This window comes from Triturus cristatus, chromosome 1_2 (assembly GCF_964204655.1).
Source record: "Triturus cristatus chromosome 1_2, aTriCri1.1, whole genome shotgun sequence".
NCBI classification, from domain to species: domain Eukaryota; kingdom Metazoa; phylum Chordata; class Amphibia; order Caudata; family Salamandridae; genus Triturus; species Triturus cristatus.
The window spans coordinates 341780287-341803993 of NC_140580.1; the positions used below are offsets into that span (position 1 = coordinate 341780287).

Genomic DNA, 23707 nt, shown 5'->3' on the forward strand with positions numbered 1-23707 from the left:
CGCTGGCGTCAGATGCCGTGGTATGGTTGTCTCGGGTGAGGGCGGAGTTGAGTTGCTCGTCGGAGACTTTGCTCCAGTTCCTTCAAGGTGGGTGTGGGGCTGGTTCAGGTGCCTTGGGTTTGTCGACGAGGAAGTGTACGCAGTGGTGGTTGGTCCATGGGGGTTGCGTTGTGTGGCTGAAGTGGACGCTGTTTTGTCCTGCGAAGATGGGATTGAGGGTGTGTCCTGCCCTTTGGGTCGGTGTGGTGACGAGTTGTTTGAGTCCGAGGTTGGCGAGATTGTCACGGAGGGTGGTGGAGTTGGGGTCGCTGGGGTTGTCAAGGTGGATGATCAGGTCTTCTATTAGTATGTAGTTCATTGGGGCGATGGCGTGGGGTGCGATGAGGTCGGTGATGGTTGTGGCGAAGGGGGCCTGGGAGCTATGGGTTCTGTAGGCAAGGGTGCCGCGGAGTGTGGCGTTGGGGCTGGTCTTGATCTGGAAGTGCAGGTGTACAGCAAAGGGGAAGGCTTCTCTGGAGGGGGCGAGGCAGAGGGTGTTCTTGTGAACGATGGCGAGACCCCCTCCCGGGTGGTTGGGGCAGTCCTTCCTCTGGATCTTGTATCCATCCGGGATGGCGGTGGTGATGTCAGGGGCGGGGGCGAGGCATTGGTCCAGGTTTCCGTGAAAAAAGCAATGTCGGGCGAGAGAGAGTCGAGTAGGTTCCAGATCTCAATGGCGTGTCTTTGTATGGCACGCATGTTGAGTACGATGCATCTTAGGGCAACGGCAGTGTTGGCGGCCGGAGTGGTGGTGAAGGTCTGATGGCAGTATCGGCAGGGGAACTGGCCATGGGTCTTGTTGGGCGTGGCCGGTTGGCAGTCACTGTGTCTTCCGGGGTTGAGTGCTGATTTGGATTCCCAAGTATTTACAGGTGTCAGTCACCCAGGTCAAGGGCAATGGTAGTATGCGTGGTTTAGGTGCATAGTCAGAGCATAGAGCAAGGACGATAGAAGGCATTCCTGTCGGAATATCGCTGCCAATCAAGATGGGGTCACACAACAGAGCATTCAATTGGATCCGATTCAGAAGTTTTGGAGTAGAGTAGCCTGATCAGACGCACAAAAGGGGAAACAAACCTTACAATGTAGTCATTACATCGCACTACCTTTACAACGCAGTCATTACAACGCAACATCCTTTACATCGCATGCCATTACAATGCAGCCATTACATCGCAAGTCACTACAACGCATGTCATTACAACGCAATATAAGGTAAGTAATAGGAAATAGTAATTTTTACCCCCACATTATCCAACACTTACCCTACTGTTGCACTCACTGGAGTGGGAATAGTCATTTTTACCCCTACACTATCCAACTCTTACCCTACTGTTGCCCTAAAAGTAATATGCGTTGTATTGGTATGTGTTGTAATGGTATGCGTTGTAATAGAATTAGTAGTAAATGTAGTTTCTAAAAATGCATTGTAATGGCATGCGATGTAAAATCATGCGTTGTAATGAATGTTGCGATGTAAAAACAGGGTTGTAAAGGCATGCGTTGTAAATGTTTGCACTGTAACGTCATACATTCGCACAAAAAAATCAGGGATCCTGATTATACTCAGAACCACAAATAGGAGAGACCACTCAAAAGAGTCAGCTTTGATGGCATAAAGGAAGACAGCCACCGTCATCTCCTAAGGCTTCAAATTCTATTGTAGAGCAAAGAGCATCTGAAGTATGTGGGAAGTGGTCAGCTTGTAAGGAAACCAGCCTGGTCCGGCAGTACTAACTCAGGGAGCAACACGATCAAGTGATTAGCCAGTGCCCTGGCAAATACATTTGCATCAGTGTTGATGGAAAAGAGGGCGATAAGATTCTGGGGAAACAGGCTTCAGAAGCATGATAAGTAAAGTTTCACACAGAGATGGTGGTAGGGTGCCTGTTTGCGAGGCTTCCTCATATTCTTTTAACAGATGAGGAGTAAGAAGAGTGGAATGCACCTTATAAAACTCAGATGGAAGGCTGTCAGGAGATTTACTGGTTGGCAGGCCACTAATTGAAGTAGTTATCTCACTCAGGGTTAGCGACTGCACTAGGAAGGCTTACAGGGCCCCTCCAGTCATGCCAATGTTAGGCAATCAAAGTAAGTAATATTGTCTTCTGTATCATAAGAATGCCTAGGGGTCTCAAAATGAGTATAATAGTCTGCAAATTCTGCCAGTATATCCTTGGTTTTTAATATGAGATTACCGCCATCCCGAGTCAACTGTGTAACAGCCTGGGGACCCCGACTCGACCCAGCAGCTGTGCCAGAGTCAAGCCCGGCATGTCAGATTCCCAGTACCCCAGTGCCTGAGAGTAGCAATTTACTGGCACATGCATCAAGCAAAAATCCAGTCGGTAAAATACCGAATCGCTAAAATCAGCCGTTTGCGAGTGGCAAAAACCGAATCCCAATGCATCAACACAAATCGGGATAAAATAAAGAATCGCTAAATAATTAACCGCAAAAATAAAGAATCGATAAAAACCGAAATCGCAATCACCGAAATCACTAATAGCTCCCGGCAAGTGCCAATCGCTAATTACGAATCGCTACTTAATGCATCAAAAATCGCAAATACCGAAATTCCCAAAAATCGCTATTTTGCATGAGCAGATTAAGGGGAATCAGAACCTGGAGGTAAAGTTACGTTTACAAAAAGAAATTCACCAAAAAAAAGAGACATGTGCCACAGATGGTACCAATCAGTAAGCCATTCAAATTGGCCCAGGAGACCCTGTTGGCTTGCACAAAATGGCAGCCCTCTACGTGCTTGCAAGGAGGATGCGAATCAATGCAGCAGGACAGCGCAGGAGAAGGGTCCAGGAGAGAGTCTTCAGAGTGCGCATCACAGTGCTAGGACAGAATGAGGATGAGGTGTACGACAAGTATCGTCTGAATCGTGCCATGATCATGCGCCTAATTGCAGACCTTGAACCACTACTGCAGCACCAGACACATCGGACCAATGCAATTCCTGAACACGTCCAGGTCCTATGCAGCCTGCACCTACTGGCCTCTGGAAGTTTCCAGGGGGTCATCGCCGTAGCGGGAGGCGTATCGCAAAGCGCACTCTCACGCTTCTTCCACAAATTCATTGATGCCATGCTGACAATGATACACACCCACATCAGCTTCCCCACAACCCCACTGCAGTTGGACCGCACCAAACAGGCATTCTACCAGGTGGCCCAATTCCCCCATGTCATAGGATGCATCGACTGCACGCATGTCCCCATCTGTCCATCCTCAGCCAATGAGTACATTTTCCGTAACCGGAAGTCCTACCACTCTATCAACGTGCAGGTCGTGTGCGATGCCAAGCACATCATCACGGACCTAGTGGCACAATTTCCGGGGAGCACACACGAGTCCTACATATTCAGACACAGTGGCATCCACAGGCGCTTACTCAACGGCGAATTTGGAGAGGGACTCCTGCTTGGTACGTACACATTCCTCTTCCAAACATGAGCACCACACATGTATATTCATCACCGTTGCTAAGCCTTTGCTTCCATCTTGTAGGTGACAGTGCATATGCCCTGCGGGAATATATACTCACCCCCTACATCAATCCAGCAACATCACAGGAGCAACGATACAACGCGGGGCACATAAGCACCAGAAATGTAATTGAGAGGACCTTTGGGATTCTGAATCTTACATAAGACTGGTGGTGCCTTGCAATACAAACCAGACACCTGCTGCAGGATTGTAGCTGTATGTGCCACGCTGCACAACATCGCAACCAGAAGGGGGATACCCATAGATGTGGACAGGAATGACGACTACCGGGATGACCAACCACCCGCACAACACCGACAGGCACACATCCCTAACACAGCTGAGGGCCGTAGGAGGCGGACAGACATCATGCAACATCATTTCTGATCCAGGTAAGAATGAACCATTACGATTTCAGTTGTGGTGCTACTGTTTAATGCACAGGAGCACTGATGTATGTGCGGGCACACATGAACGAAAATAAGAGCTCCCCAAAACAAGAGTAACTAAACATGCCCTTTGTAGTCACGGGTGTGCAAGTGTCAAATAGGAGAGGACCCTGGTTACCCCACCATGGTCATGGATGGCTTACAGTATGTCTAGTGGCGCTTGCCACGAACGGCCAGCCTCCTTTCACTTGTCTCCTCCACCTCACCACGGCCTGCCCCTGTGGCTGTGGAGCAGCGCGAACTGTGCCTCCTGGTGCTGGCCTCCGCCACGGATACACTGCTGACACTTGAGGCAGCCTCACTGCCGTCCTCCCCCCCCCAAGGCGCTGCCACTGAAAGATCCGCTCTGCAAGTGTTAGACTGCAGTGTTCACCTGGCCTAGGGCCTTGGCAACGTCGCCACAATAATGGCCCAGGTCCACCTGCAGTGACACCGAGCGGCGAGACAAAACAGCAGTGCTGTTGCACAGCCTAGTGATGGCCTTGGTTGAAGCAGCGGAACGGAGCAAGTTCTGCCTGTGCCTCCGTCTCTCGCTGTGATGCCCTGCTCTCATGGCACAGGTGAGTTCCTGGATGTCCTCGCTCAGTTTCCCGTTACCCTCTGCCACCACAGTGGTCATGTCCCGCACTGCCGCAGTCAGGGTACACATTTCCTTTGCTAGGCGCGCCATGTGAATGCTGATGGTACCCATTTGTCTCCCCTGCAGGCGCTGGACACGCAGCATCTGTGCCTCGTTGCCACCATATGGGGAGCTTGCATGGTCGCCTACATCCGATGTACAGCGCAGGGACCTGCGCCGCTGTGGGACTCGGACACGTGCTGGTGGTGCTGCAGGCGGTGGGACGAGTGTTGTACTTTGGAGCGATGGTGTTGCAGGACTCGGACAGGCATCCATCACATGCATGGGGGGGACTTGTGCCCTGCGTCTCCGCTGTTTTGTTGCAGTAGGCGCAGCAGCAGGTGTTGGTGGTGGTGGTGGTATGGTTGCTGGTGGAGGTGGTGATTGACCCTCCGCCGGAGTGTCACCCTCAGAATCTGCTGGTGTCTCTGAGATGATTAGCCGGCCGCTGTCATCTGAATCGCCAGGAGATGCATCTGTGTGTGAAACAGTGCATGGTTAGTGGGATTGTTGCTACTACAGTTTGTAATATTTCATACATGTCCTTCTATAAATCACTGTATTTGAGTCTATGTCTCGCATCTACTGCTGTTGGGAAAAATTTGTGCTTTTCTGACTGTACATGCACACCGGTCTGACATGACTACAACTCCCATGATGCACTACTGTTCTGTGTGGTGCACTTCTGCCTGCACACTGTGATCGAGCTGGGGGGATGGGAATGGCTTTACGCAATGCAGAGTATGGGCACAGCCATGCATCTTACCTTGGGCAGTTGTGGCTGCGCCGGAGGTGTCCATCTGTGTGACTCCCACGACCGCCTCTGGCTCGATGGTCCCTTCTACTAGCTCCTCCAGGGCAGTGTTTGCAGGCACTGTTGATGGTCCCCCTCCTGTGCCAGCTGCCTCCCGGACCCTTTCAGCGATCCTCTCCTTGGCCCGCTTCCTGAGGTCGTACCACCTCTTTTTTAAATGGTTTATGCTGCGGGGCGTCACTCCCACCGCATTGACCCTCTCTCTGATGCGCAGCCATATGCGTCACTTTTCATTCTCTGGCACCTTGAGGGACAGATTCCCGAACAGCCGATCATGTTTGCTGCTCACCCCCTCGATCAGGTGCTCCAGTTCCCGGTCGGAGAACTTGCGCTTTCTCTTCCTAGCAGATTCTGCGCTGGCTGGTGCATCTTTGTCCATCCTGGTGAGGGTAGGGTGGAAGTCCTGTCAGTGGTTAATCAGTGGGCTCAGGCTGTCTCCTGTTCCTTCTCCTGTGAGCAACTCTGGCGAGTGAATGAGGGTGGGGCTGCTGTACTTCCTGGTAGTGATGTCATAAAACCGTTCCCCGTGCGACCCGTTTTTTGCGATTTCGCAATTACCGATTTCGCTATTACCGATTTCGGTATTTGCGAAGTTGCTGTTACCGATTTCGCTAATACCGAAATCGGTAATTGCTAATCGGTGTTTGCTCTACTCGCTAATGTGGATTCGGTAAATATTAGCGGTTTTTAAGGAATCGCTCATATTTACCGAATCTGTTGATGCATTCCGAAATGCGTTCCTTAATAACGATTCCTTATTTATCGCTAATAAGGAATCGCTTTTCTGGATGTTGATGCATGTGCACCTTAGATGTTTGCTTTTGCTATCTGCCTGATCATGATAATAATCTAAAAGAGAGTGGAGCTCAGCCACTAAATACTGATGATATGCCACCTCAGTGTCATGCTCTAATTGTCTAATGCGCTGCCACAGTAGGTCTAGCTGGCGCTTTAGCATTTTACAGATCGACAATTGTTTAGACAAGCACGTGCCCCTGGGGTACACCCTAAAGGTTTCCCAGACCGTACCCACCTAATGTCACTGAATCCTCGTTTGTCGTACAAAAGTCTGCAATGTCACATGTATGTCAGAGTGAAAAACGGGATCCATCAGAGCCTAAGGGGAGAGCTTTCCTAAAAGAGACATGTGTTTGAAGGTAGGAAAAGCAAGAGTAAGCATCACGGGAAAGAGGTTGGAAAGAGTCCGAGGAAGGTGTTCTACATGTGTGGCCCATCTGCAAATATCAGGAGTTCCCAACCAAAAGTCAAGTCATGCCCAATATGCATGGATGGTGGATACATGTTTTCCATTCCTTACATACTGGATGGTGATGCCCTTCAAATGTCTAGCAGGTCATTAGTGTTCAAAAGGTGCTAAAATGTAGCAGCAGCTGCATGTTGCGTGTGAGAAACAGGGATACAAGATTTAAGTCTCCCGCCCCGGAGTACACTGCTAGGGTAAAGGGTGAGGCAGTATTTCCAGAGGTCCCAGAAGAAACCCAAGTCATCCATGTTTGGCCCGTAGCCATTAATTATGGTGAGGAGTTTCTCCTGTAGCATTAATTGCAGGATAACAAACCTCCCCTGTGGGTCTGTAATTTCAGCCAGCATGCAGAGTAACAGTCCTTTATTAATCAATAAAACCACCCCCCTAGCATATGCTGAATAGGTGGGAAATATTCTGTAAGAGGCCAAGTTATTGGCAAACAGTATAGTGGCTGAGGGTTTTTTAAGCAATAAGGCCCAGTTTTTGTAAGAAATTATGCAATGCAGCGCCGCAAGCAACGTGAATGGGACAGAGGAGAACAGCGTCATATTTACTAAAATGTGGCACCGTTTTGCTCTCTCCTTGTGCTGACTCACTTTATGCTGCCATGCACCAACCTAGACACCTTTGAGCCATAGTGAAAGGCTATCTGCACTGTGGAATGCATAGTGTTTGTACAGGAGAGTATGCTTCCTGTACAAAAACTATGCTTTAAGGCATTTCCTTCTTTGTATCTGTGTTGTAGAATGCAGCAAAAAGGAGAAAAAAATGAAACCATTTCTCCTTGTTACGCCTGCCTCAAAGAGGCTCAGGATTTTTGTGCAAAGTTCTTTGTAGATAGGGATTTTCATCAAAACCCATGGGTGGGTTCATGGGAACAGCTATGTACCACCCATGGAATGTCCCCATGATCAAAGTAATACAAGGCTGCACACTGCTCAGATTTGCGTCACTTTTGATCACAATCCAATACATAGGATTGGGATTGTAAATACCACCACAGCACTTTGCATCAGGTTTGCATTAAAAAAGTAATACAAACCCGACGCTAAGTCTTTGTCAACTTTGCCTAAATCATTTTACTACAACAAGCCTTCTTCTCTGTGTAAAATAATTTTAAAGTAATGACAGACACACAGTGCTTTCTGTCCCAGACTGGGACCTCGCAGCACTTATAAATACAAAAGTCACCATTTCCCACTGCTCTAGGTAGGATTACATTCTGTGGCTTTCTGGTCTCAGGCACAGAAACCTGCAGTGATTGCATTCACAAACTGATGATTCATAACATAACAGCTGTTTTCCCACTGATTAATTTGCATTTATTTTTCATCTAAAGCGTGTTTGTTATTTTATATGCAGTTAACCAGAGGTGAAAAAAAACATTACAGAAAATGTGTTTTTTTCATGCATATAAATAGCACAATAACCATTAAAAGATCATAGCAAATTTCTGACAGAGGCCTTCATGTTAAGAGACAATGAGTACATGTAAGGTAATCTTTTTTTCCCCATAAAAACAAAATGGATTCAGCCTCTTCACTAGAATTGCAGACTCTGTAGTGCCTGCCTCTACAATCCACGCTCTGCCAAAAGCATGGTTTTCTATTAGTGATAAGTGATTCAATTTGATTCTCACAATATTCCTTACATTGAATAGGCTCCTTAGAATTTTATATTTTTACTCCTGGCATTAGTCAAGACCTTTTGATTTAAAAAAAAAAAAAAAAAATTCAGCCAACCCCTTTTTTTCATTGGTCTGTTATTGTGTCATTCACATTGTTATCCTGACAGCTTCACCATACTTATTGTATCAAAAACAAGGTGATGCATGGATTTCTAGAACTAATCTTAGCCACTGGCAATCGCTCAGGGGCGCAACCCAATTCATCGTTTTTCACCCATTTTGCCACCCCAGTTTGTAGCCGGCCATATCCAAATCCGTCCTGACCCTGCTCCAATGGGTCAGCACAAACTGCCAGGCCACTGCTGCAGCACATAGAATGTTCAGCCATTGGATAGCTTCACTGCAAGTGATGGCATTCTTCCCATTCACATGGAGCACATTCCCACGCAAAATAGTTTCCTGAAGTGCCTAGGACTATTATGGCATTGTGAGATTTTTGAGACAAGGAAAATAATTTTTGCTTTTAGCTACCATTTAAAGATTTAGATGAGAAGGCCCGGCTGCTTCTCAACAATAACGGTTTGCAAAAACTGTGAAAAAACAAAAATAAGCATTGACAAAGCCAAAAGGCTCTTGGTCAGTGCCCTATACTTGTTTAACAATTAGAATTCAAATAAACTTGCTAAAACTTATACGGAATGCTTTCTTTGAAGCCAATTAGTCCCAGTACCCATCTGATGAACATTTGTCTATAGCTATGTTAATTAAACATTGCTTTAAATGTTACAATGCAAAAATTAGAAAAGCTGCCGCCATGCCTAAGTATGAGCTCAGGCTTGAACTCGCAATTCTGCCATCACGCTGCGGACTGCCGGCGCTCACCCTCCCTCCTAATCGTGTGTGCGTCATCGCACCTGAGGTTTTCCTGCCCCATTTTTGAAGTTTACTATCACGCCGGTTCCACATGCGCTGCCGCACCTGAGCCCTTCCGGCCCCCGTTCAAGTGTTGCTATCACGCTAACTTCCCAGGCACCCTTACCATCGCCCTGTCCTGAAGAGATCCCACTATTCGCATGGGGATCGAAACGTCGTCGAACTACGTCTCTAAACTCAATACTTTATTGCATATCTGTTGATTGAGTATGAGATGCAGATCTGAGTTTTGCGTATTTTCAACTGTTCATTAAAAAGTCACCTTTTAAGTCACCAGCCTGGGTTAAGGAAATCGGCTGATTTCCCTTCTAACCTCCTCACGGCTAGCTCACTCATTGAATTGTTTATTACTTGTTCCTTTTCATCACAGTATTGATTCGTTGTTTGGACTCCAATTTCTTATTTTAAGTAATTGTGATATTTATTCTTATTCTTGTTGAATGGGACCACTGTTTCTTTAAAACACATGCCTAAGTATGATGTCAATAAAGTTCAAATATCCATGTACTGGTTAGTCCTGCCTTTCTTGGCATCAATAAGCTCTTTAGCTAATGAAAAAAATTAAAAAAACATGAAAGAGTGAAGAGTAATGCAGCAGCCTTTCTGAACTTAAGCCCAATACCAGTCTGATTTCCTCCTGGCAACTGTTTCCTACAACCATAGTAACTTTCTCAGCACTGGACCTTATCAACTGATTAGCCAGGAGTCAACATGTGTGAGAATTAGATGAATCTATGAAAGGAAACAGGGGACACACTCTGCTGCAGTGCTTAGACAGAAAAGATTTAGGAACCTTAAACTTTCAGGGCATGAACTGATGTATCCGAGCAAAGGACAGCATATGTGTAATGAGGCCCACAACATTTTCAGAGAAATTTGTCACCCATAGTGAACATAATCCTGGATACATGAAAGATCCCCAACCCAGAGTTTGAAATCCACACAAAACTAGTATATCCACTTGCAAGTTTGCAGGCTACATGATCAATATATTAACAATACATATCGCAAAAACTATAATGCAGAAGAAGTTGTGGTAGAAGAGGAATTCTATAAGAGCCGAGGCATTTGACAAAGCAGAAGTGGAACACCTGCCCTGTAGCTGTGTCATATGTATTGAATGAGTGGAAGGTTGTGGTGGCAATCAGTTCCCTCTACAAGGATGAGCTGCGCGCACTCATCTGCCACTGAGAAACTGTCCCCTTTCAGAGCGCCAGCTCCAGCATGTGTGTTGCTAAGCCTTTTCACCCTGCAATGTCTCCTTCTCTTTCCATCCTCAGCAAAGTTCCTTTTTCTGAGCCCCTCTGTCCTCCCACACTGCAGGCAACTCCAGATTCCAAAGACCTCAGTCCCCTTCCTCCTCCTGCCCCACCCCTGTCACTACCATACCGTCCTCTCAGGCTATTTCTAGTAGCCAGACATCTAATCCTCCATAAGCAGGACATCTTGTGTTTGACCCTCCACAGTGCCTGTGTAGGTGGGTCAAACTTTCCCTGAGTGAGGCTGAGACACATCATTTGCCTTCGCAAGAGCAACAGTTTCCAACTTCCCTCAGTTTAATGGGTGAAGATAAAATAATGCCTAGCATGTATGTTTGGACAGAGGTGCATTGGGAGTTTTGTTCTTTGATTTTTTAGTCAGCTATAGCAGCGGGTTTACAGATCAACACTCGGGGGATATTTTGAAAGCAGTTCGTGGGTCTTACTACTGGAATACTGCTGGAATAGCTAAACATGTTAGTTTAGGATTGAAGGGCGATTTAGACAGTTATGTGTGCGGGATCAAGTACTATAAAAGCCTGGACACTGACTGCATATCAAGGTTGGGGATACTGGCAGGTGGTGGGGCAGGTTAGGAGTAAATTGCATTGCTGGAGTATAGCCAGAAGTAGTCTTCTGGGTCAGATGCCCCACATCATGTGGGAGAATAGACCTTAGATTTGATATGGAAGGCATGAGAACTTCACTTCGCCAACACCTTGCCACAGGATCTCTCACTGGCAGAATCTCACCCTGCCTTCTCCTATTCTAATTTTTTTTTAAGATTGTCGCAAATGTACAAACAGTCTTCTTCCTTTGATTATAAACCAAAAACAAATGGATGAGGACTGGGCAAAAGGAGGTACCTGCTCTCAACAATCCTATCGGAGTCACATAAACTCATTTTGGAAAATCAGATTTTAAAATGTCCCAGTACAATTGTTCCATGTGAACTCATATCAAGGCAGAGGCAGTGTGAGGGACAATGTTTTGCAGATACTTTTTGCATGGCGGGAAACAATATTGCCTTGTGTTGGACACTGTGCAGCCACCTTTATAGGATATAGTAGCACTATAACAAGAACTACAGATGAAAAATTTAGACCAATGAGACTATGTTTCTGTGTTGCTTTAGTGCTATCCACACTATAATGGTTCTAGGATTGTAAATAATCAATGTTCAGTAATCTTCCAATATTTAACTTTGTAGAGTGAAAATAATATTACAAAATTTGGGAACACCTGATCACTTTTAACCTATGCAACACATTTGTGGTGTACAGGGTATAAAGGGGAATGGGTGGATAGCATAATAATATTGGGTCAATTTTTCAAGGTTTAGGGTGTCTGAGTAGTTTTATTTGGGGGTACAGATTTTTTAGGGTTTAAGTATGGGTTTTAAGGAGTCGGTTACAGTATATACAGGATACAAGAGCTAGGCTTAGCTGAACTTTTATGTCAAGAATGTCAGTTAAAGCCTTACTCACATCCTCCCAGACTTTTTTGACTCTTGGGCATTTCATAAACATTCGCGCAACTCGCCACTCCCCCTTTCCCAACTTTGACAGTCTGAGTGGGATCCAATATGTCCTATGAAATTACTATAATGAGTGAGTTTAGTGGCCTTCTTAATGTGATACCATAAATCAGCCATGCCTTGTATTACTTTAAGTTCCACCTTTTTATAGTACAAAGGGTCTCCAAACCTATATGTGAAACAGGAATCTCCATCCCAAGTGTGCCTCAACATAGTTTTAAACATCATACCTATTTCAGAGCTATCTGGACTATCTAACAGCATCCTTCCATTTTTTAACATGAAAGCCCAGGCATAATATTGCAGAACCGAGAGAGTGAAGTAACCTTTATCATTGTTCCGCCACAGTTTCTTCCAGGCTATCCGTGCCCCCATTAAGGCTCAAATAAAGCTGTTAATTCAGCCTTGTAATCTATCTAACCATTCAGTCATAAAAGGTAAGTGGGATTGTGTTGAATAAGAAGGTGAATTTGGGCAGAATAAACATTTTGATCAGATTTACTCTCCCATATATGGATAGTGGTAGATGAGCCCAGCTCGTCATCAAGTTACATGCCTCTTTCATGACTCTTAGGAAGTTCACCTCAGGGAGTTTCCTGATATCTTGTGTCATTTTTACTCCTAAATACCTCATGTCTTTATTTACCAAATTACTTTCCCATATCATATTCCAGGTCATAATTTCTGTTTTAAGATGTTTGACGAAATACCAGCCACCTGACCAAAGTCTAGAGCCAATCTCTTAATTATTGGCAATGCAGCCTGAAGATTGGATGTGTAGACAGAAGATCTTAGGTGGACCTGGGAGAGCATGCCAGACGGTTAGCGGCTGGTCGCGGGATCACAACCCACCGAAAGCACACATTTACAATGCATGAAGACCTCAATATGATTTAGGGAAAAGATCACAAGTAAGGAGATAGGAAAGGAGAAGGGGAAAGGTAACTTGCCAACGTTCATTAGTTTGTTCTTCTGTATGGGCTTCTTATCCCTCTTCTGATTCCTGTGGGGTCAGCGCTGCAGCAGTGCTGTCACTGCGTGCACAGCGGGTACTGGGGAGAGCGAGCAGCGTTGGATGAGAGCCACACATGAGCTCCGTAGAGCTCGGAGAGCCGCTGCAAGGCTTTCCTTCTGGGGAGGGGTGAAGGAGGCAGCAACAGGAGACGTGGAGAGCGTAGAGCTGAGTTGGGAAATCCCACTACACTTCAGCAAAATATGGAGGCAGAGGACCCTGCAGATGAGACAAGACTGCACCGTGGAAAGAAATTGTGTTCTGGGATAAGGTTGCAAATTGCAATAGTGGGTCGGGGGTCCAGTTTTAAAAGTGTAGGGCCCGATTCAAAGAGGTAAAGTGAGACGAAAGTCTAACTTTACGACTTTCGATATTCACAAAGGGCATTTACTACTCGCAAATGCACTTTGTAAATACTGAAAATAGTAAAGTTCGACTTTCGTCTAACTTTACCTTTGTGAATCGGGCCCGCAGTGTCTAAGGACCATAGAGATCAGAAGGAGAGTTAAAAACATTTGAGATATGCACTAGGAAGTGCCTGTAATTAAGCTCTTACTTCTGATTCCCATTTGGTATCAAAGAGCTCATATCAGGCAGAGGCGGTAAGCATTAGAAGTGAATTCAGTTATTAATCTTTAGCCCCTGTATATTACGAAGAAACCAGCCCCCAGTTGAATGGATACCCCTGAGAGGGGGGACGTATAAAGCCTGGGAAATTTGATCATAAGGTAAAGATTCCACCCTCACTTCGAACTTACATTAAAATAGTGCCCAAGGCTTTAATCTTGAGTGAGGCGGTGCAAGAGAAAAGTCCCCGCGAGGAGCCACAAGAGATAACTTTGAACCTTCGGATACTGCCCTTATGTGGAAACATGGCTGCTAGAGGATCCTTAAATTTTATTGGACCAAATAGATACCAAGGGGTCTATTAGGATGGCGGGCGGATCTCCACCGCCGGCCAGTCGGTGGAGATCCGCCCGCCATATGTCCCTGGTTCACCCCCGCCATATTAGTATGGCCGGGGGCACCACGGCAGACGGGAAGACCGTCCGCCACTTTTCTGCTGGTCGAAATATCGACCGGGCGGAAAAGGGACTCAATATGGTGGCGGTGTCTGCAAGACACCGCCATCCATGGGGCATTTCTCATGCCTTTCCATGGCGGAGACTCCGCCATGGAAAGGCATGCGGTAAATGCTACGGGGGCCCATTGTGGGCCCCCAGGAGGTTGGGGGTAGGGGCTGCACTTGGGGGTACCTATGGTACCCCCCAGCATTGGCATTGACAAAGCGACAGGCACCGCTCCACAATGCTGTGAACGCGGGATGCCACCGTAACAGTGGCATCCTAGTTGAAGGTGCGGGAGCGCCGCACCACTGGCGGCCGGTCCCGGCACCGCTAGGGTGGCGGGCGGCCAGGTGTCCGCCCGCCATCCTAATAGACCCCTAAGTCTTAGCGGTAAAGAAACCAGAGGAGGTAGACGCCGGCATACAGCACCAGCAAGGTTTGATTGCAACAGGAGAATCTCACCAGGGGGGTAAGACCCCACTCAGTGAAAACTTTTTGCCAAATACACATCCTACTGTAGACTTAGCAGTTACTCAAATATCCGCAACATGGGCAGAGACATGTCATTCGGTTGAGTCTTTGATTCAAGCCCGTACTTTGGAGAATATGAGTGGATTTGATATCTCCAAACTTAACCAAAAAGACATTCGGGTAGCATGGGATCACTCGGGAAAAGAAAATAGATGACCTAGCAAATAGAACTGCCATTTTGGAGGGTAAGGTCAAGGATCAGAAATCTAAAATAGAGACTAATAAAGATGATGTCCGTTTTTTTAAAGCAAATGTGGAAGGATGCCATGAGAAAATAGAGCCCTTAGAAAATAATCAAAGGGGAAATAATCTGCAAATCTAAATGTTCCAGAAGGGGCAGAGCACACACAGAAAGGGGCGGAGATTTGTCAAGAGACTGACAAAGGGATGACGAGTCTTGTATGCATAAGAACATGAGGCTGTGAGTCAATCACGATTGGGTTCAAATTCTGGTCAGCATGGTACTGCCGAATGAATCAGCATGTTCCCTTCCGATGAGGGAGGAATCACCACAGGCTCCTGGCTAAATCACATCCCTTTGTCAGTCTCTTGACAAATCTCCGTCCTTTTCTGTGTGTTTGGTGCCTTCATTCTTTCTTGACTTGGAGCCTTTGGCCCTATCCTGAACTTCTCCACTGCTCCACTGGCAGTCCTACATTAAGGTTGTTCTGCTATCTGTCCTGAAGAAGACCCCGTTGATAGGAATCAATTGCCCTCTCCAAGTTCTGGGGTAGAAATGTCGACTTTCATATGTAATTTGACCTGTACTCATTCTATAGCCCGGAAGCGATGAACAGAATAAACATTCCTGGTATCCCATCACTTGGGCTTCTTTAATTAGCTATTGAATGTATTGTTAGACAGGTCGTTCTCATTCTTGTAAGTATTGTAATTACTTACATTTTGATTGTCACTTCCCCACCACTTCACGAGCACTACCTTGAGCACTTCATTCACTTTTTCCACCTTGGAGCAAACGTTTGAATACTGTGAATATTTGATTACATTTATAAATAAAACTCCTTTTCTTAACCAAATTATTTGGTCATTGTTTAATTCACATTTGTTGGGTGTCTCATTAGCTTTTTGTCTTTCTTTGAAAATTATAGGACAGTATAATAATAAGATGCGCAACTTCAGGTGCTACAAAGACGTTGAAGATTTTATAAAAAGTACTTGCACCAGCAGTAGTGCGAACTAGAGGTAATTGATGGAAGTAGCTGAATTTAAGGGTTTCTCTCAACTTCAGACCCTTCTCTTTACTTTTTCTTGTCATGTTGGCCTTTTATTTTATTTGTCACTATGGTGCATTACGGTGGATGCGTTCCTAAGGCTTTAAGCCATGAGAAGGGTAGGGCAGGTTCTCCAGGGGTGAGGGAATGGGACAGAAGTAGGGTTACCGGATGGGGAGCATTAAAGACAATTAAAAAAAATAACCTCAGATGGTTTAGGCTTTTTAGATGCCTTTCTAGCTGCCATACATTTTACCCATGGGAATTCTTTCTTCAAGTCAAAGGAAAATGGTTGGGATTGCAATATTTAAAAGACACCCCAGTACACACTATTATTTTGCAGGAGACCCATTTGACTGAGACAGAGTGCGTATATTTGTTTATATCAAGGAAATTGATACAGCAATTGGTGGACACAACTCAGTATACTAACACAAAGGAGGTAGCTATACTGGTAAAGACACACCTGAGAATTACCATCAAAGAGACTGTTGTGGATAAAGCTGGGAGATGGGTCATTGTGAAGCTTGTCGGATATGATCAAAGTTATACTTTGGTCGGTTTCTATGGCTCGAATGTAGATGATGTAGGACTTTTTAGAGAAATGTTAGCTAATCTGCCAAACTTCTCTGACCCTATTATCTTAGCAGGGGACTTTAATGTGTGCCCTGGATGGTATTTTAGACAGGCCGGCAAAAAGTAGATAAATAGCTAACACGAAAATGGTATCACAGATTTAACTCACTATGAAACAGTTGGGCTTATGTGATATATAGAGGGAGAGGGCGGGATCCAAAAGAGGTTTTATATATAGTAACAAAGAATATGGCCATCAATCCAGAATTGACCACTTTTTAGTAGACCAGAGTTTAAAGAGACATGTACAAGTGGGTAAATGTATAGGGGCTCACATGTCAGACCACTCTGCAGTGTCATTAGATCTGACCCCAGTTAGCAGGGCAGAGTAGATGGACAATGGACCGCACTCTTCTGCAAGATGAAGAAGCTGCAAAAGCATTCGAATTGTAGCAGAGGAAATTTTCCATATTAATCTAGGAACGGCCTCTTTGGGAGTGGTTTGGGACACATAAAACATTTTTTTAAGCAGGAGTTTTTTTAATTTATTTCCTTTAAAAGGAAAGCGTACATGAGAGAGGTTAAAGGAATGGAGCCTCAAATACGGGAGGCTGAGGCAAAACTGTTGCAATTGACATTAGACCATGGGGATATAGAGCTTCTACAGACCTCTTTGCAAAATATAAAAACAAAACTAGAGGCAGTGGTGAAAGATAAAACTAAAGAGAGGTGGAATGCTAGCAAGTTATCTAATTTTGAGTATGGAAAAAAATGTGGCAGGTTGTTTGCTTGGAAAACGAATCTAGACCTAGTAAGAAATGTAATCAACGAAATAAAATGCAATAACACTGGACTATTGTTAAGATATAGTGGGGAGATTGTGAAGGCTTTTCAACATGTATTTCAAGAGCTATACCATGAAGATCTAGTGACTACAGAGAAGGGGGTGAAGACCTGTCTGAAACAAGATAATCTAGCCATTTTAAATGAAGATAATAATATCTATCTTAATAGCAATATAAGCACCCTGGAGGTTAGGCAAGCAATTAATTCTGGTAAATTAAATAAGGCAGCAGGACCTGATGGCTTCTGTTTGGGCATATGTTCAAGAAAGGGTCGGCGATACCTCCATCATGGAATAAAGCTACAGTTATACTAAATAATATAAATTCAGCATTCCCAAGATGAGGCACTCAGAAAAGCAGGAAGAAGCACCTGGAAAAGAGACTCAGCACTCACAAAATGAAGCAAATTAACCTTCAAACTGAAGTTTCAAAATAAAGTGTAGGGTTTTATCAATTTAACACTCTCTAATAGAGAGACTTTCACAGATGTCAAATGAAACAGGTAAAACAACATGCATATATATATATACATATCTGCACAAGCAAGTAATAATAAAACACTCACAAGTAATCCCACTGTCAAATGCTTGAGATAAATCAAAAGCAGATAATAATAGTGAAACACGTGCAAATAATAATAATGAAACACTCACAAGTCAAATGCAAGAGAGTAAAACCTGGAAATAATGATGGAATACTCACAAGTCAAATGTAAGGGGGTAAACACAAGCAAGTAATAATGGACTTCCAATGCAAGAAATGAACACTGTTCAATGCCAGGGATAAGCACTGTCAAATGTAAAAACCAAATATATAAAGACATGTATACACAACATGAAAACATACCAGAGCAATGAAACGTATACCTTATACGTCACCTATTGAGATAAACACATCATTCTTGTCAGTTTGACCGGGAAACCATTTTCACTCATCCAGAAGTCTCAATCGGGAAACACCAAAAATGTCCCTGTGACGGTGCGTCCACCCTACAGGTGAGCTTCCATCTGAGTTCCAAGATTTTCCATCTTTAATACCTTTTACAAACACAGAGAGAGACTTATAGAAATTCCCACTCCCTTCATCTATTGCAAAACCAATGCTGACCGCACTGGTCTATGTTGAGGTAAAGACTGAAGCTGGCCAAACCTCTCTGTTTTGACTAAGAAACTAAGAAGTACATCCCTCTCTCACGCTTTCAAACACACCTCCCACACACTCTGTTCCAAGCAAGGCTGATTTGCTCTGTGCTGTGAAGAAAGAAAGATACCCCTTTGGGTTACTGCCATAAAACAATTGTCCCATTTCCTGCTGAGTGATTGAGAATCCAGACCCCCACTAAACAAAGGACGAAAGTGTCACTCGCAGGGAGGCACCCAGAGCTGGTTTGAATAGGGGTCAGTGCCCCCCGAACACAAAGACTTCCAAGCCATTGAGGGGTATAACTATGAGAGCTGAAGCCCCTGAACTTTGGAGAATGGCTTGATCAAGATTGAACAAGAATGGAGCTACTTTGTGATCAAGAGGAACCTTTGCCAAGGAAGAAACAACTGAAGAGACTGAAGGAAAGGACTGACCGTTGCTGTGTGTTCTGGGGCTGGCCTGCAGTTTGTTGTTTTAACCAAGGAAAGGCTAAAGGGACTTTGCTGTGTGCTGTGTCCCCCTGCTTGAAAGGAGTTTGCTGTGGTGTGTCCTGAAGTAACTTATCCCCAAGGGCCCGAGGTGAGCTGGCTGCCTGTTGCGGAAACTCAGGAACACAAACGTTTCCAGGAGAGTCTCAGTGATGCTGTGTGTGTGCTTTTTGCAGCCTGAGACTCTCGTAAGGAGTGCCCTGTGATCATGGGCACCTAGAGTCCAAGCGAGTCTCAGCGGCACTGGGTGCGTGTACTTTTTGCAGTCTGAGCCCTTCATGAGGTTCATCATGTTATCGTGTACACTGGAATCCAAGTGAGTCTCAGTGACGCTGTGTGAGTGTGCTTTGTGCAGGCTGAGACCTTCATGAGGATTGCCTTGTTAATGTGCACACCCGGAATCCAAGTGAGTCTCAGCAACGCTGTGTGCGTGTGCTTTGTGCAGCCTGAGACCTTTGTGAGGATTGCCTTGTTATCATGCACCCAGAATCCAAGAGAGTCTCAGCGACGCTATGTGCGTGTGCTTTGTGCAGCCTTAGACCTTCGTGAGGATTGCCTTGTTATCGTGCACCCAGATTTAAAGTAAGTCTCAAAGACGCTGTGTGCGTGTTCTTCATGCAGCCTGAGACCTTCGTGAGGAGTGCCCGGTGATCGTGCACCTGAAGCTCAAGTGAGTCTCAGCGACGCTGTGTGCGTGTGCCCTGTGGCAGCCTGAGATCTTCGTAGCAGTAGCGGCCTGGACCGGCAGCCCCGGAGGAGCTGAGCCGCTGGCCCAAGCCCGACGTTGCCAATTCACAAAGATTGCATTGGACTCCCAAGTCGCTGGAAGAGGAGATGAGAGTGAGGTCGCACCCCCCAGGTTACATGTGTCGACTCCTGGAGGGGGTGCAGGCTCGGAGGGAGATGCTCTCGCCCTCTCTCATTCCGGCAGCGCAAGCCTCTGCTTCGGTTGTATCGCAGCCCGTACTGACCAAGGGAGTACCGGGGCCGGAGTGCAGGGCTGCACTTTTTGTTATACCATACTCGTGTTGGGGGCAACTGTTGACAGAGGCTGACTGCGAGTCAGCACGAGTGGCGGAGAGACCGCCTAAGGCACCGTGATTGGGGCTGGAGTGTATTACGCATTACCTTATTTCTGCATAACGGAGTACCTGATTGTCGTATTACACATTGCATTATTCCAGCATAATGAACTACCTGATTAGTGTACTACGCATGGCATTATTTCTGCATAACGAACTACCTGATTGTCACATGACGCATTGCATTGTTTCTGCATAAGGAACTACCTGATTAGCGTATTACGCATTGCATTATTTCTGCATAACGAAGTACCTGATCGTTGCGCATTTCATTATTTCTACATTGCAAAGTGCCTGATTGTTGCGTTACGCATTGCATTATTTCTACATTGCAAAGTGCCTGATTGTTGCGTTACGCATTGCATTATTTTTACCATGCAAAGTACCTGATTCTAGCATTACAAACTGCATAACATTGTATTAGGACTACAGTGGAATGTTTAGAAGTGCTCATTAATATCACCAGAACTTACAAGGGCTGGCTGGCCTAACAACCAGCTTGGAGGAATATTACAAACACTCATATGATGGATTTATATCGGGTGGGCTTATCGTATATCTTTTTATATAAAATGTATACTCGTTTTTATAAAACTCATGTGGAGTCCATTTGTGGTGTCATCATTGGGTTGCTGGGAGCGTGGTTGCAAATTCTTTACACATTTGCCTTGAAGATAAGCCTGGTTGCTCCTGCCAAGCTACCAATGGGGTGAGCGGGGGCTATTTCAGAAGGTCAGCTTCCTTTCCCTGACGTGGAAACGAAGGTCCCTATTTGGCCTAAGGTACCTACCTCAGCCAACTGGGGATCCCGGGTCTAACCAGGACAATATACGCCTGCTCTGGGTCCAGGTCTTTTTGTACAAGGCACATTACATATTTCGGGAACATACTTGATTTTCGGCCCTAAACAATTAATGCTTCAAGATCTTCCAGAAGACTTTGAAGGATTGAAATATTATGCTAGTTTCTCATCAGAACTAGGGAATATTTTTATGAACGGGACTGTTAAATGCACTGCGTGGCTCTTTTTATTTTAGGTGTCTATGTGAAATCCACCCTTCAGAGTAGTGGGTTTACTTGATTCGTCCAATCCTATTATACGCACCAAATAGTGGTTGTTTAACTGCACTGGAAAGGGGGGGCTCTTGGCCCCCCCGCCTGCATGGCGGTGCGGCGACCTCCCCCGTCCTTCCGGACTTCTCGGTGGTGGGGCGTGTCCACTGGGGCGCGCCCTGCCACCGATTGGTTGCCACCGTGACCCGGATGTCGTGAATCGACGTCCGGGTCGGAGGGGAGGGGGGCAGGCCACTATGGGATAAAGAGGCGGGGAGCGCCCAGGTGACCCCCTTGTTGCCTGGACGCTCCCCCACAACGGACGTGCCCCGGCATTCGGGGTTTCAATTTTCTTTTTCTTTTGTTTTCCAGGTCCGCATCCAGGCGTCGTGATCTCGGACTTCTCGGCGGTGACGCGGCTGGAGGCTGTTTCCGTGCGTGGGGAGCAAGCAGGAGATTGCGGGACCGGGACTGCGGAGCTTGCCGCCTTTTCTTGGACTGCGTCGGGCGGCTGGTTTTTGATCCTGTGATTCGGAGGTGTAGCCCCCTTGCATTGAGGTGAGGTGTTGGGGGCTGGTGCGGGGTGTGTGCGGCCTTTTTTGTGGCGGTCGGACGCTTAGGCATTCGGCAATTTCAAGTCTTCGACGCGTGGGGGTGAGAGAGCGAGCGGCTTTGTCCCTGCTCACCGGGCGCCTTTCTGAATGCTCGGATGCTATAGTTAACTGGGCAAGAAAACCGAACATCTTGTGATTCTGAGCACATCACTTAATCTCCCCGTACCTAACAAAGCAAAGTCGTTATAGAAGCATAATAACATTGGAATTTCCTTTGTGAAGCCTTGCATTGATCGCACGCATATATAGGGTTGGTGTGAGGCGCCCTGATACCCTAGGATTGAGTGTGGGCTATAATTAAAGGTTTTTAAGAGATTGCTAAGGTAGGGGCAACAGCCAAGGACAGTGGAGGGTGAGTTGAAAGAAAGTTCAAGTTACATACCTTGTCTAACCTGGTACAGTCCGCTTTCACCAGCTGCTTGTATGCAATATTCCCATGTATTAATGCATTTTCTATTTTAGGCACGGTAACACTGCATTCCTGTAATTCACGTAGTGCGCGGAGTGGTGGACATCAGTGTGGTCGCGGGTGATATTCCGGCTGAGAGTGTGCCGGATTTTGAACGGTAAGAGGAGAGCGGGGGGCTCGCATTGCATTGCTTCTGGTAGCCGCCGGGTGGGTCTACGTTAGAGTTTACTCACCCCTGACAATCCGGATAAGCCGGGGCGTTGCGGTTACGGTTGCATGGTGCTTACAGCCCCCTGTATATCCTCCATCTGGTGAAGGTAATACGCGTAATTACACCTGTGTTGGAATAGTAGTGTATGGCGGTGCACCCAAGTAATGCCGGGGTCGTTGGGTGGTGAAGGAGGGTCCAGGATGGAGGTTATGATGCAGGCCATGATGCGGGAGATGAACACCATTAATAGGAGATTGAGTAAAGTGGATGAATTGGAGGCCCGCATGAATGAAAGGTTTGCTGATCCCCCAGTCCCTTCAGGCAGGCCCGCGCGGCAGCGGAAGGCACCCTTGCCGAGAGGGGATTTTGCTAGCCCACCAAAGACGTCTAAGGCCAAGAAGCCCAGGTGGAGTGCCCCAGCCCCAGTAGTACCGGTTTCGATTCCACCCGCACCCGCGGTTCCGGTACCCCTTATACCTGTGCCGGTGTTTCCGGCGCCCACGGCACCGGCTCCTGCCATGCCGCCGGCGCCACCTCCTGTGGGGCCTGCCTCCCCGCCCGTGGTACCGGTACCGGGCCTGCCGCCGCCGGTCACTCCGTTGCCTACCATACCAGTGCCACCAGCCATGCCCCCGGGGGCGTCCGTAGTCCCAGCGGATACCCCGGACTCGGTCCCGGCTGAATTGGTATCCCAAATAGCGGCCTTATTGCCTTGGCTACAAAAGGGAGGCGTGTTACCAGCGTCATCAGATCATGCTGCGGAAGCAGCACAGTTGGTAGAAAAGATTAAATCGGCAGCGGCGGCTGATAGAGCTGCGGTTCCCTCATCTTCTTCACTTACAGGTTCCAGCCCCGCCGAACCGAAGGCAGATGGTGGTCAACCGGCCCGGGTGCAAGAGAATGGTAAGGAGGTGGCCCTGCCTCTCTTGGGTGATGGGTCATTGCCCTCTAGGAGTGAGAATTTGGCACAACATGTGTCCCAGGCAATGAAAGAATTGATCTGGGCGGGAAAATATGTTTACATTTTTTCATTGCTACTTGATCACAGGGAAATGGAACAGGCAAAGACACTAAAGGAGTGGATGTATCCAAGTGAATGGAGGGCACAGTGTGCTAGATTTAGGGTAGAGGAGACCTTGCTCAATTGGGTTAGGGCTTTCGCAGTTTTCACGACCATCATGGCCGAACGGCCTCCTAATGTGCAGGCGCCATTGGCTTGCTACCAGAGTAGGATTGTGGGGTGGAGCGAGCAGTACCCGGGGGATGCCTGGAAGGAGTATGATGTCAATTTCAGGAAAGCTAAGGAATTTGACACATCATTGACATGGGACAAGGTTGACTCTGTGTCATGGCATAGGCAGTTCTCAGGGAGCTCAGCCCCACTTCAGTCCACCAGTGGGGT

General features: G+C 46.5%; 1 protein-coding gene across 1 annotated transcript in view; it reads left to right on the top strand.

Moving 5' to 3' along the window:
- The first annotated feature begins 17031 nt into the window (after nt 1-17031).
- Nucleotides 17032-23707, top strand: part of LOC146867288 (uncharacterized) — a 192288-nt gene continuing 185612 nt past the window's right edge. Inside the window, exon 1 of the mRNA XM_085620769.1 lies at nt 17032-17498. Within this exon, the coding sequence (XP_085476895.1) occupies nt 17032-17498 (467 nt within the window). The remainder of the gene's footprint in view (nt 17499-23707) is intronic.